This window comes from Ursus maritimus, unplaced genomic scaffold, assembly GCF_017311325.1.
Source record: "Ursus maritimus isolate PB19 unplaced genomic scaffold, ASM1731132v1 scaffold_8, whole genome shotgun sequence".
NCBI lineage: Eukaryota > Metazoa > Chordata > Mammalia > Carnivora > Ursidae > Ursus > Ursus maritimus.
In genome coordinates this window covers 775,118-789,481 of record NW_024426996.1, presented here as the reverse complement: position 1 = coordinate 789,481, position 14,364 = coordinate 775,118, and the positions used below count along the sequence as shown (strand labels likewise).

The following is a 14,364-nucleotide window of genomic DNA, read 5'->3' as shown; positions in this document are numbered from 1 at the left end:
GCCCCATGGCAACCTGTTCTTCCAACTGCAGGTAGAGTAATCTTTTACGAATCCAAACAAAATCATGTGACTCCCCTGTTTAGAATCCTAGAGTGTCTTCATACCACATTCAGAGTAAGATCCAGTCAACTTACTGTACCCTACAGGGCCCTGGCATCATTTCCTTCTAGTCTCCCACCTGCTTACTATGCTCCAGACACACACACTTTCTTGCTGTTCCTTCCATATGCCAAGCTCATTGCCAAGTTTATGCTGACTCTTCCCTTGACCAAGAATGTTCTTTTCCCAGAGAAGATCTTGCCATGGTCCCCTCCCTACCCTCAGTCAGGACTCTGCTCAAATGTAACCTCATCAGAAAGGCCTCCTCTCACCTGTCAAAAATCACACTCACCCACTGTTTCCTTCTATTCCTTACCTGCTTTATTTTCACATTTATCACCCTGAAATTATATTATTTATTTGTTTGTTTTATAAATTTTATTATTTCTCTTCTCCATTACACTGTAAGTCCTGAAAGGGCAGGGAATTTTTCTTGCTGACTCCTGAATCCCCAATGCCCAGAATAGTGCTTGGCATGTCATTCAATAAACGTTTATTGAGTGAACAATGTACAAAAAAAGGAGAATTAAAATATCCATGTGGGTCAGGTTAACAATTTGAGGATACCAAGAAGTTGCACAAAGATGACAAACAGACCCCCTGAACAAGCGGTTTATTTCATCTGCAAAAGAATTCTTCTACATGTTTAAGTGTGTGAATGACAGAGTAAGCACATACTTGTTTTCTTATATTTTAAAATCTCTGTGCAGCAGGTTATTCCTTTGAAATGCAACATCTCTGGCAATACTATCCGAGGCACTTACAATAGTCACTGGCATTTTCTTTCATTTACAAAAATTAAAGCAGTAATAACTCAGTACCTTAATATTTAATCTAGAACCATGCTATTCCCCTATCCCTTTACTGAAAATTATGGATAAATGGATAAGTTTTTAAATAATATGATAAGCACAAAGGTAATGGAAATTGATCAATTATGAGCCAAATAGTTAATGTACACTCCAACCTGAACAGTATAAAGCATATATTGTTTAAAATCCGGAACTGAGGGGACACCTGGATGGCTCAGTTGGTTAAGTGTCCGACTCTTGACTCTGGTTCAGGTCGTGATCTCAGGATTGTGAGATCAAGCCCCGCATTGGGCTCCGTGCTGAGCATGGAGCCTGCTTAAGATTCTCTCTCTCCCTCCCGTTCGGTCCTTCCCCCACCCCATGCTCGCTCTCTCTCTCTAAAAAATAAATAGGTAAATAAAGAAATAAAATAAACAAATAAATAAATAATAAAATAAAGTCAAGTCTTGAGTTTTACAAAGTTTTCAAGAGTACCAAGTGTAATTTTGACTCCACAAATAGAAAAGCACGATTTATGAAGTTTATATGAGTTCTAATTATTCTTATTCTAAATACTTTCAGAATATAAGTATTTTACCAATGGCTTCTGTGTATATTAATTAAAAGCAATAAAGCAAAGAAAGAAGCATGTGAATTTAATTTCAGACCAGCCTATAGACTTCTCAAACAAATAGGAGAAAAACACTTCCAACATACCTTCTGAAATATTTGGTTTTGTTTTGTGTTTGGGCCGATCCTCACAAGGATGAAAGTTCAATTGCTGTAAGACCGCTGGACAGATGACAGAGAAGTTGGAGCTGCTTATCTGAGTAGCATTTGAAAAGCCATGAAGGGAAAAGATCTCTTCAGCTGACAGACACTGCCAACAGGATAAACAAAGTAAACATATATGTGTTAGCATAGTGAAAGCATGCACGCAAAGATACTTTAGAGAGACAGAATATTTCATCTAGACACAGCACTAACTCTACAGAAAAGCCCTAAAATTTTAAAAGAGTCCATATCCCTTTAAACCTAGAAACAAGAAAAAAATAACACAAACAACAAAAAAAACAAAAATCCTTCTTGATCAACAGTCTACCTATGGCAGTCAAAAAGGTAAGAACTGGTTTGGGGGTTTCCAAGGACATTACAAACATTAAAAGTAGACCAATAGCTTTCAAATCAAAAGCTTTAAGAGGGTTCTACATTCTCAATCTCTCCTCTCTGTTTGTCTTTAGATTGGATATTTTGTATAGGCTATTGGAGTAACTCTCTGTAAGATTTCTTGTAGACAAACACCTGGCTCCCTTATAGTTTCGTAACTAAGAAACTGATCCATGCATCTAGACAGCAATAATAATTCCAACATATAAAAGTTGTTTTAAAGTCTGTCTTTAGCACATATCATTATTTGCTAAAATATGTATTGTTCTCAATGATGGGGGTTAGCTTTTCTCTACTATATAAGGTTTTGAAAATAGTGCTAGGCTGCTTGGAAGTTCATTAACCATTAACAAAATTTTTTAGGAAAAAATTCTTTATGAAAATCACTTTTTGAAGGTATCATTTTATTCTCAGACATATTTTAACTGTAAACTATCATCCACATACTTGTATTATTGAGAATATAAAAGAAATTAAATGTGTTACTGTGGTTAGTAATCATTGTAAGAAGTATAGACTGTGAAAAATATCCATTCATTCAAACAGAAGAGTCTATCTTTAGTAAGTATGATTCAGAAAGTTCTTTGCATGCTTCAGCCAATATTTAAACCCCACTAAGATCTTACTCGGCTTTGTGCTGTAGACTGGACTGGTGTTCTCCCAAAATTCATGTATTGAAGCCCTAACTCCTGATATAATGATATTTAAAGTTGAGGCCTTTGGGAAATGATTAGGGTTACATGAGGCAAAGAGAGTGGTATCCTAGTCCACCTAGATTAGTGGTCTTATAAGAAAAGACACCAAAGAGCTTGCCTGCCCTTTCTCTCTCCACCATGTGAGTGGACAGCTAAAAGGCCGTCCAAACACAGCGTCCTTACCAGACATCGATGCTTCTGACCTCTCAATTTGAACTTCCAATCTCCAGAACTACGAGAAAACTAATTTCCGTTGTTTAAGCTATCCAGGTTATGGTATTCTGTTAGGGCAACGCGAGGTGACTAACACTCTATGAATGGCATTTGAGAACTCAAAAGTTGGTGTTAATTGACCATGAAGTTCTGTGATTCCCTCCACAGCAGAAACAATGAAACTAAAAATGTAAGATGTGGGTAAAAAGAGATTGGTACTGATTGTTAAGATGAAAAAACATCAAATACACCAAGATGTATGCAGGTGTCAAAACTAAAATTGCAAATGCATTAAAGAAAGTTCACATTTAGACTTCTTTGTTTTTCTAAAGCCTAAGTATGTGCCTCAAGCTATTCCTTGTTCAAGCCATGACAATGGGCTTGGGCTCATGACAATGATAGCTGTGTGCCATCCCTAGAAGAGGCGACACCACACTCAATGCACCACACTCAATGCTCCGTTAACAGTCTTCCGTTTGGCAGACTGGGGGGATAATAAACTAATGGAGGGAGAAAATAGCTCGACTGGAGGAAGGAAAGTGGGAATGATAATATTTGTTACCACGAAGCCACCCAGGAGCATAATTGCTAGACTCAAAACTTAGAGTCCATGTGGTCAAACTGCCCACTGCACGATTCCAGGAATAAATGGGTATAGTAGCATAAACATAAAACAGCACTGTTTCCCCACAAGGAAGTCTTAACCTACTTGGACTTCAAGTTCCTTCAGCTCAGAACTAGGATGAAAAGGGGAAGCTGCCCATAGATAATTTCCAAAGTCTTCTCAGAATTAGCATACTAAGACTTCCTAAAACTTGATGACTGTTAAAGCAGTTCTTTTCAGACTCAAGTGGGTCAGGAAATCCACTTACAACGTCACCATCAGCATTTTGTAAGGAGCTAAAAATCATCATAGAAACTATAGAGTGTAGCACACACAATAAGGGTAAGTATCACTTAGAGAAACTTTTGCTGCAGGTACACAACATGCACACAGCTACTGGATCACAATGTAAATTCACCGTTTTACTGTAATTGGCAGCGAAGAGGTTAATTGCCCATCATACATCATTAAAGACGCTCTCCTCCATGCAATTGGGGGGAAAATAGCGTAGCCGAAGGAACATATGATCAATGCTGTAAGATAGCTCAGAGTCTTCACGCTCTGTGCAGCGTCTGTGTAGAAATTTTGGCTGGACAGGTGGTCATGGATAATAACACTTTGACAGTGGCAATTGCCCACTCACCAGAAAGAACAAGGAGGTAGAGAGATGAGAAAACTCTAGGCCTCGCCTGAGAAATAGACTCTTACCTATAAAGAACAAACTGATGGTCACCAGAGGGGAGGTGGGTGGTGGAATGGGGGAAATAGGGAGTGGGGATTAAGGAGGGCACTCGTGCTGAGCACCAGGTGTTGCCTGGAAGTGTTGAATCACTATACTATACACCTGAAACTATTACAACACTGTATGTTACCTAGCTGGAATTTAAATGAAAACTTAAAAAAAAAACAACCTCTAGGCCTTGCCTTATGAGAATGAGGACAGAATATTAACAGGATACTAGCAGTATGGCAAAACTCAATTCATGGTAGGCTTGATTTATTTAAAAGAGCCATCGAACAGCAAGTAGGATGCCAGTAGCTTACGGAGCTGCCTATTTGGCTTTACAACCTCAATTTCCACAATGCTTTGATTTAACAAAGTTGAACCAGCAACAAAGAAAGCAGTTGTCTAAGAAAGGGCGGTGTTTCCCAGGGCAGTGACAAACAGGATGAGAGCCCAGTGCCTGAACAGTGAGGTGACAACAAAACCGGTAGAACGGTTGAGGAAGGTCAAACATCCTCTCAAACACACCCCTTCACCTCCAAAACAAACAAGGAACAAATTATGAAACCAGTAGGAGCCACAAGGGCTCTTCCTAACGACACAGGATGATGAGCCTGAGAGTATGTGTCTTCCTAAAACTTCCTGAGCTTTTTTACCATCTGCTTTACACTTACATACTGAGCCTTTTTCTTTCCATCTCTGTTTTTACATCACCGCTACGCTCAAGAGTACCAGGTTGCTGTTTGCCACGGCCCTTTGAGCTTTGTGCTGCCAAAGGCAAACTCCAGCCTGCAGACACCCTCATGTTCAGTGGGGTGACGTCTTTCTTAAAGACATTTTCTCAATGTCCGAGTTAAACTCCTTGAGTCTCTTGCCACATTAAGGTGATCTCAAAGGGGTCTTCCATGGATGAAGGGCCAAAGTAAGGAAGTAATAGAGGTGAGGGGGTTGAGATTCATATCATACACGAGATCTCAAATTATACTCGAAATCATTTAACCAAAGAGTTCTATGCATTTCTTCTTCTACTTCCCCTACTCCTTTTTCCTCACCGATTCTGACTTGTCAGAAACTTTGGTTTGGTTTTGTTCTGTTGTTTTTGTGTCTTTCCCAGACATATCTTTGTGGAAATGCTGATGCAGGGAGGGGATGGGGCAGGGTTGAATGATAAGGGCAACTTCCTCCTCCAACATTTTGTAGAGTTAAAATATGCTTATGATAAATGCCGAAGAGTCAGGCAAGATTTGAAATTACACAGTGTGGATAATGATACAGGCACTGTACCTGACTCAACTTTGGTCAGGCTTCTCTAAGCCCATGAGGCCTCAGTCTTGTGTCCATCCTTATAGAGCCTGCATTGTCCAGTTTTAGCAAGAATCGTGCTAAGTTTCCTTAGAAAGACTCTTCCATCCTTGATATCTGATCACCCTAGCCTGCCTTCAGCAAGAATGTTATTAAGTTTGCTTAACCAAAATCCCCCCCACCCACCCACAATGTTTCCCCATAGTAATTTTCCATTCATTGACCTCCACCCTGCTCCTTGGCTATAAATCCCCACTTGTCCACGACATATTTGGAACTGAGCCCAGTTCTACACTGAGGTCTCATTTCCCCTACTACAATAGTTCTTGAATAAAATCTGTCTTTATCGCTTCAACTACTGTTGTGCTATGCTACCAGTATCATAACCATGTAACTGTACTACGCATTGCATAAATGCTTTCCTTCATTCAACAAATATTTCTGGAATCATAAAAGTCGGCATATAATACTGATGGGAGAAGGGGAAGGTGGGGGAAGCTGAGGGATGACAACCAAGAAAGAAATCACACAAAGGTAAGTAAGTCCTAAGACCCTCCATCAAGAAACCGAGTAATTGTGGTGGACATAAATAGCACACCCAGATCTACAAAACCAGAGAAAAAGTGATAAATTCATGAAACATAATGATAAAGAACTAGAAAAGTTCCTATATGGGAGAAACGATATGCAGAGAAAATTTCAAAAACAACTTTGAGGTTAGACTTCCGAGAAAGTAGATAGAGGCTATTGCCACCGGTGTGATTGGGGGACCTCAGAAAAGAAACACATTGGGGAGGATAGTGGCCAGTTTGGTTTTAGACATTTTAAATGATAATGCCTGTGGGACACCAGATGGAAATGATGAGTGAGTTTTTTCTAAGAAAGGTAGAGGCCAGAGATAAGGACGCAGCTGGCTTCTGTGAGGAGATAAGAGATGAGCGGGAAGGGAGATCATCAGGAGACAGGGTACGGAAAGAAGAGAAAAACTTTGGGAACACATATATAATTTGTGCAAAAGCACCAAAAAGAGCCAGAGAACAAGAAAGAGCAAGATAAGCCCCCAAACAGAAGAAACCATCTAGGCCAGAAAAATGTAGTGAATTCCTGTTGTTTTTGCCTGCCCGGGGTCCCCATCATCCAGTAACAGACCACCTTCCTGCCGCGGGGGGCCTCCTTCCCTGTGATGTAGTTCGGGCTGACCAGGGAACATGTGACCCAGACCTGTCCACTGTCTGGTAGAGCTACTGGAAAAAATCTTTTTGACTGCGATTGCTATGAGTCTGGCATTTGCTTAGGCCATTTTTCTAGCATGTGAAAGAAGGTGAACTAATGCATAGAGACAGGTTTCTAACACCATCGCTAATCCCCTGAATACAGCTATGCCTCGAGTCTGACTCTTCAGTGACCTGAGACAATGAATTCCCTTTGTGACTTAAGCTAATTAAAATTGAGTTTTTTCACTTACAAATGAAAAAGTCCTGATTGATATATAAAGTAATCATTCAAAAGACATTTTCAAAGCTAGGAAATGAATGCTACATCCGAAACCTATGGGAAAAGAAAAAAAAAAAAAGCTTTTCCACTCTTTAAATTTTCTCCATTCTTCTTTTTCTCAACACAGAGGCTATTTTCTCTTGTCAAACGGCACAGATTAAATAATAAGGAACGCTATGACCACCTGATCCCACACCCGCTGTGCCAAGGCCTTCACACCACACCAGAAGGGAAATATCATCCCATTGAAAAGTCATCCCAAAGATGCTTTCAGATTCTGTTTTTCCATGAACTGTGCTGCTGTGGGAGCTGAGCAATTCACAAATCCAATACGGACACTGCTAGCTGTGGCTGTGTTCTCTCTTATGAGGGTAAATGTAGGAAGAGAGAGCACCTTGTAATGCACTTAAACTCAGGGACAATCAAAATTAGAATGAAACATCTAGTCCAGGCTGTCACTTAGGATGTCAAGTAACTGATCCACTCAAACTTTAAACTTCATTCCTGAGCCCCAGGGGAGCCAAGGGTAAAACTGGAATTAGAATCCAAATCTGAAAGAGCCCTGTCTAACCTCTTTTCTTTTAGTGACTCCTCTACCCTACCTTGCCCTGCACACCTGTTGTTTTATGGCAAGAACGACAGCTACCTTCTGGAACTTGCCATGCATGGAGCGGAGATGAAAGCCAAACAACTCATTCTCTCCCAGACCCCAAGTGAATGACTCATCTCCTGTTCTTTGAAGAGATGCAACTGGTAAAAGTTTGAATAAGAATCCACCCAAAATCTTCATCTGTGCTATTATCATCAAAGGCAGTCCCACTCCTCCCTCACTGTCATTCACGTATTCATTCACCAAACACAGGTTGATCACATCTTCTCTGGGCCAGGTGTTCTGATAGGTTCTGAGAATACGACAATAAGCTTGCCTTTCAGTAGACAAAACATATGTATACAAATGCTACAGCTATAGTGCAATGTAGGAAGGGGAATAGTAAAGATATGTGCAAGCTATTGTGAGGGAAGAGGTCTAGGAAGGCTTCCTGAAGAACAAGATGCATGTGCTGAGCCCGAAATGTTGGCTCAGTGCTTTTGCTGGCTGGAGAGATAAGACAGGAGCCACAAAAACTCACATTAGGCAGAAATCAGCAATGCAAGTAAGTATGTGATTAGTTGACAAATGAATTTTATAGACAATAGTTATTATAGGAGTACTGAGAAGCACAGAAAAGCTACATTCATCTAATCCCCACATCAATTACTAAAGTAGATTTAAGGAGAAATCTGGGATGAAGAAATCATGTCTTAGAAAAGTAAGTTGTCCAAGATGAAACAACTTATAACTGTTAACAGAATTCAGACCAACGTCTTTGTGCATTTTCTGACTTCTAAGCCCATACTCTTGCTGTTATACCCCTATGTTTTGTTGGTTGAACACAGAAAAGAACACAAATAATAAAAGAAAGAACCATTTAGAGCCTGGTGAGGAGTATATTTGTTGCCCCTAAAGTGACTTGAGTCATAGAGTTAAATTACTCTTAGATCATATTTAGCCATTATACCCAAAGAGAGATCTCGAAAACAATCGAAGGTTGTTTTCTTACCATGGTGAGAATTAAGAAGGAAATGAATGATGGTTGTGATTCTTTGCCCTTCAAATAGCCCTCCTACCCATCGCCCAAACAGGCATGCTGGGCAGGCACACCGACCACACTCAAGCAGCAGGCAGCCCAGAATCTGCCACCTATGAATGGCCGCTGACACTGCCATGAAGTCCTCCTGTAACAGGTTCATCCAACCTAGAATACCTGGATGTGTGCCATTTTGAATGCTTTGCTTCCCTGTTCCTATTTTAAAGTTAGTGTTATTGCAGCTCAAGCAGAGAAGCCAACTGGTTAATTCATGCACGCAAGCTACCATCCCATAACCATACTAGACTGTGAGACCAGTACGACTGACCATAGTTTGCTAGGAACATATTAAGAGGAGGAAAAGGTGAAAATCCAAAATAATTATGTAGTAGGAAAGGGCTCAGTAAATACTTGTTGAATGAATGAATGAATGAGTAAATGCATGAATGAATGCCTCACTCGTCGTCACAGTATTTTTAAAAGCCAACTGCAAAAATATTTTAAGTTCATAGTAGTAACCTAAACAAAATTAGAAAAAAGTAAACAAGTGCAGAAAGTGAAATATACATAAGAGTGTTTCAAATATGGCAACTAGCCAAAGTTCCTAAAAGAACAACTTAAATACTTAAATGTCAAAAGGGTAGTTTGAGTTAAATAATTGGGGGGCCATTTATGACCCTGAAACAAGTGAACGGTCCCATCCTTTCCAGGGTGATTGCACAAGGTCACAACCAGTGGCAGCATGCCCACACTGGCAGCAGGAGTGTTCAAAGTGAGAGCGATGGAGAACACAACTTCCAGATGTGTTACTGACGCAATAATGGAACTACCACACCTTAGGCACAAGGAATGTGAGTATGTACCATTTCTGAACCTCCTTGATATTGCTCAACGCTTATATGCACTGAGTCACACTTACCAACAATCTCTTGAACTTTTTCCCTCTTGATTTCCTCTCCAAAGTTTTCTCAATACAATTTTACCAAGATGAGATAGACTTTTCTAAGGTTTGAGCAAAAAACATTCTAAACAAGTGATCTCTACGTTTAGGAAATGGCTAATCAAGTGATTCCTGACTCTGTTTTCCTGAGTCATGTTTCCATTTTTCCCTCAAGTTTTCTTATGCTTCTCACTGAAGCCACCCCAGTGCTGCTGCATTCCCACCCAGAATGCACACACACACACACACAGACACATGAATGCACGCGCGCACACACACACAGACACATGAATGCACGCGCACACACACAGAGACACACAAATGCAAACGCACATACACACAGACACACGAATGCACACACACAGAGACAAACGAATGCACACGCACATACACACAGACACACGAGTGCACACCCAGACACATGACTGCACGCACACATACACACACAGACACATGAATGCACACAGACACAAACGCACGCGCACATACACAGAGACATATGAATGCACGCGCACACACACACACGAATGCACTCGCACATACACACACAGACACACGAATGCACACCCAGACACATGAATGCACGCACACATACACACACAGACACATGAATGCACACAGACACAAACGCACGCACACATACACAGAGACACATGAATGCACGCGCACACACACGAATGCACACGCACATACACAGACACACGAATGCACACACACATGAATGCACGCACACATACACACACAGACACATGAATGCACACAGACACAAACGCACGCGCACATACACAGAGACACACGAATGCACGCGCACACACAGACACGAATGCACACGCACATACACACACACAGACACATGAATGCACACGCACATACACACACAGACACATGAATGCACACACACAGACACAAACGCACGCGCACATAGACACATGAATGCACACGCACATACAGACACATGAAAGCATGCACACTTACACACACAGACACACGAATGCACGCGCACAGACACACGAATGCACGCGCACACAGACACACGAATGCACACACACAGACACACGAATGCACGCGCACAGACACACGAATGCACGCGCACAGACACACGAATGCACGCGCACAGACACACGAATGCACGCGCACAGACACACGAATGCACGCGCACAGACACACGAATGCACGCGCACACAGACACACGAATGCACATACAGAGACACATGAATGCACACGCACATACAGACACATGAAAGCATGCACACTTACACACACAGACACATGAATGCACGTGCACACAGACACACAAATGCACGCACACATACACACACAGACACACAAATGCACGCGCACACAGACACACGAATGCACACACACAGACACATGAATGCACACGCATACACACACACATGAATGCACGCGCACACACACAGACACATGAATGTACGCGCGCGCACACACACACGAATGCACTCGCACATACACACACACATGAATGCACACGCACATACACACAGACACACGAATGCACACACAGACACACAAATGCACGCACACATACACAGACACATGCATACACACACAGACACAAACGCACGCGCACATACACACAGACACACAAATGCACGCGCACAGACACACGAATGCACACGCACAGACACACAAATGCATGCGCACACAGAGACACACGAATGCACACACACAGACACACGAATGCACACGCAGACACACGAATGCACACACACAGACACATGAATGCACGCGCACACACACAGACACACGAATGCACACACACAGACACACGAATGCACTCGCACACACACAGACACATGAATGCACACACACACACGTGCACACGTTCACATTCACTCTCGAAACTACTCCGTAAGCAGAGACCAAAAGGGCCTTTTCTAGATATGCTATTTAAAGAAGATACCTTGTTTTATGAAACATTGTTCAGGGAATTAGATTATCATGAAACAATATGCATAGAGTGACATCACTGCTATAAATAAGGTTAAATAAAATCTGGAGGTGTATACTGCAAAATATTAGTGGTATTTACCTCAGGGTGACAAAATTATGGGTGATTTTTATTTTTTACTTTCTGTTTCTCAGTACTTGCCAAAGTTTTAGACAATATATATGTATTCTTACCTCGATTAGAAAAATAAAGTTAAATCATGAGGAGTTTCTTAAATCTTTTTCTGGGTTCCCCTAAACAGAAGCTGGAATTTTTTTTCTTTTTTTACTAAAGAAAAAGGAATTTTAAAAGCTATGATACACTTTTTAGAAGAGGTTTACAAAGTTTTCTGATTTTACCATAGCTATTGACATATTTCTCAGTCCTGTCTCATCCACATTCAGTTTCTCAAGGCCCTCTCACCCCTAAAAGCCTGTCATGTTATCAGAGCACAGACATGCCGTCTGGATTCTTGACTTTCTGACCCAGACCTGCCTCCAGATGGCAGAAGCTACCCTATTTCCATCACCTGTGAAGATGGCCCTCTCCCATTTGCTGCCAGGATCAAAAAGTCTTTGGGCCTTGCTGTTCACCAAGGGCCTCCCACTCAGTCCCTCTGGGGTTAAGGTGTAGAAGGTATGACTGTTGTCCAGGCAGGGCTGGGCAAATGCCACCAGGAGTGAGCTCATCCTTTAAAGTCATCTCACCTCTGCATACAATGAATGACCTTATCCGTCACAATCCTTCAGCACAGTGGTTTTCAAAGTGTGATCCAGGGACCCCTAGGGGTTACCAAAACCCTTCCAGAGAATATAGAGGGTCAAACTTATTTTTATTATAATACTAAGACTGCATTTTCCTTTTTCACTTTCATTCTTTTATGAGTGAGCAGTGGATATTCCAGAGGCTATGTGACATATGTCACAACACATTGAATGGGGACTCATATATGAGAATACAGCTGCCTTCTAGTAAGCCTGATATTGAAGAGATTTGCAAAAACGTAAAACAAGGTCATTCTTCTCACTAATTTTTTGTCATGGAAAAAACTGTTGTGTTTCCATCAAAATGATAACATGATATGGGCTTATTAATGTTATTTTTAATATGTTAAATAGATATTTAAAATTTTTCTCAACATTAATTTCTATAATGGTAAATATCAATAGATAGAAACCACATATACTAAATGTCTTTGGTGTTGTCGATAATTTTTAAGAGTCCAAAAGGGCACAAACTGGACCAGCACGTAAGAATGACACATAGGCCCTATGTACCACTTAACTGACAAGTTGGGAGCTTCTAGTCGATCTTATCTAATATACCTCTCACCCTGTTTATCCTGCATCCCCATAAGATGGTTTCTGCTGAAAACTGCCATAGTCACTCTTCTACTCAAACTGGCTCCCCACACAAAAACAAAAAACTTCTCTTCTGCCAAGAATCTAAAGTCCGAACACTGAAGAACTTCAATTTTCTGTCTCAAATCTTCCTTACTCCCTTTACCATCCTCCAAAAGCATGCTTGAACTCTCTATTCTAATAAAAGTTTTAATAAGTCTTGTATTTCACCTTCACTGTGACTTGGCATGTCCCCCGCCCCCCACCTCGAAGGCTGATGTATCCCCTCTCAAAGTACCCAACTCCTACCTGTGCCGGCATTTGGCCCTGCCTCCTCTGCTTAATACTACTGTGCCCACCAGACTCTACCCCCACAGTAGTTTTGGTGTTCACCGTGAGCTTCTGTATATTATCAACCATTCGTGAAAATGGATATCTCTTTAACAAGATCTAGAAAGGATGCATGCGTTCCTTTTATTATCTTCTTCAACCCCTACCAAGGCTTTGGACATGTAAGATGCTCAACTTAAAACAATCATTAATTTGCCAGATTAAGGAAAGAAGGGTGGATGAAAAACAATTAGAAACTAGCACACAGTACCTGAGTATAATTCTGAGAAATACAACTGAATAACCTGAGAGTCATTTACCAGTCATTTACCTCTGAAAAGCCAAATTTTCCAACCACGTGTTTCTCTGCTCAGGCCAGGAAACTCTCCTAGAACCAGCTCGGTGTGGCCCTGATACTACAAATAAGCTATACTGACATCAACATTTCCAACTTGCCCTAGAAATTATAACTATAAGCTATGGGGAAAATCCAAGTCTAAATGAGAAAAAAAAATCTGACAAAATTCACAAATTAGAAGGAATAAAAACTATTATTTCCTTCTACTTCAATAATACAGGTTATATTTTAACACATTTCTTTTATACAATTTTAAAATTTTGTCTGCAACAAATAAAGGAATTGCTGGTTTACCTTGAATTAAGTGAGACATCTAGGCTGATTTAAAAGTTATGTTAATATGTCAGTATCAAATTTAGTGTTAAAAGGTGGAAGTTGTCATTCATTCAACAAATATTTCCTGAATACCTACTAAATGCCAGATACTATGCTAGTTACAGAAAAAGAGAAAGTGGTTGAAATGTGCCTAGCCCCTAAGCTCCCAGATCTTACAGACTACTGCTGGGTTTGGATAGAAATATAAGTAACTACAGGATGGACTGATAAGAGCTAGGGTAGGATCCCTTAATGTGAAGAAAGGATAATTAACCCACCTTAAAGTTATGCGACTGTCAGAGGCTTCCAGGAGAAAATAATAGCTAAGCTGAGATGCAAAGGAAAAAGAGAAATAAGGCTGGAGAAATATGGGGGCAGGACTATTACTGCAGGGCCTCATTTAACTCATTTAA

At 40.9% G+C, this 14,364-nt stretch overlaps 1 protein-coding gene across 3 annotated transcripts in view; it reads right to left on the bottom strand.

Annotated features, from left to right (window-relative positions):
• SLC39A8 (solute carrier family 39 member 8) overlaps nt 1-14,364 on the bottom strand; it is a 74,087-nt gene that overhangs the window by 47,896 nt on the left and 11,827 nt on the right. For all 3 annotated transcript variants that reach the window (XM_040625502.1, XM_008707249.2, XM_040625503.1), the window contains exon 3: nt 1,608-1,770. In XM_040625502.1, the coding sequence (XP_040481436.1) occupies nt 1,608-1,770 (163 nt within the window). The remainder of the gene's footprint in view (nt 1-1,607; nt 1,771-14,364) is intronic.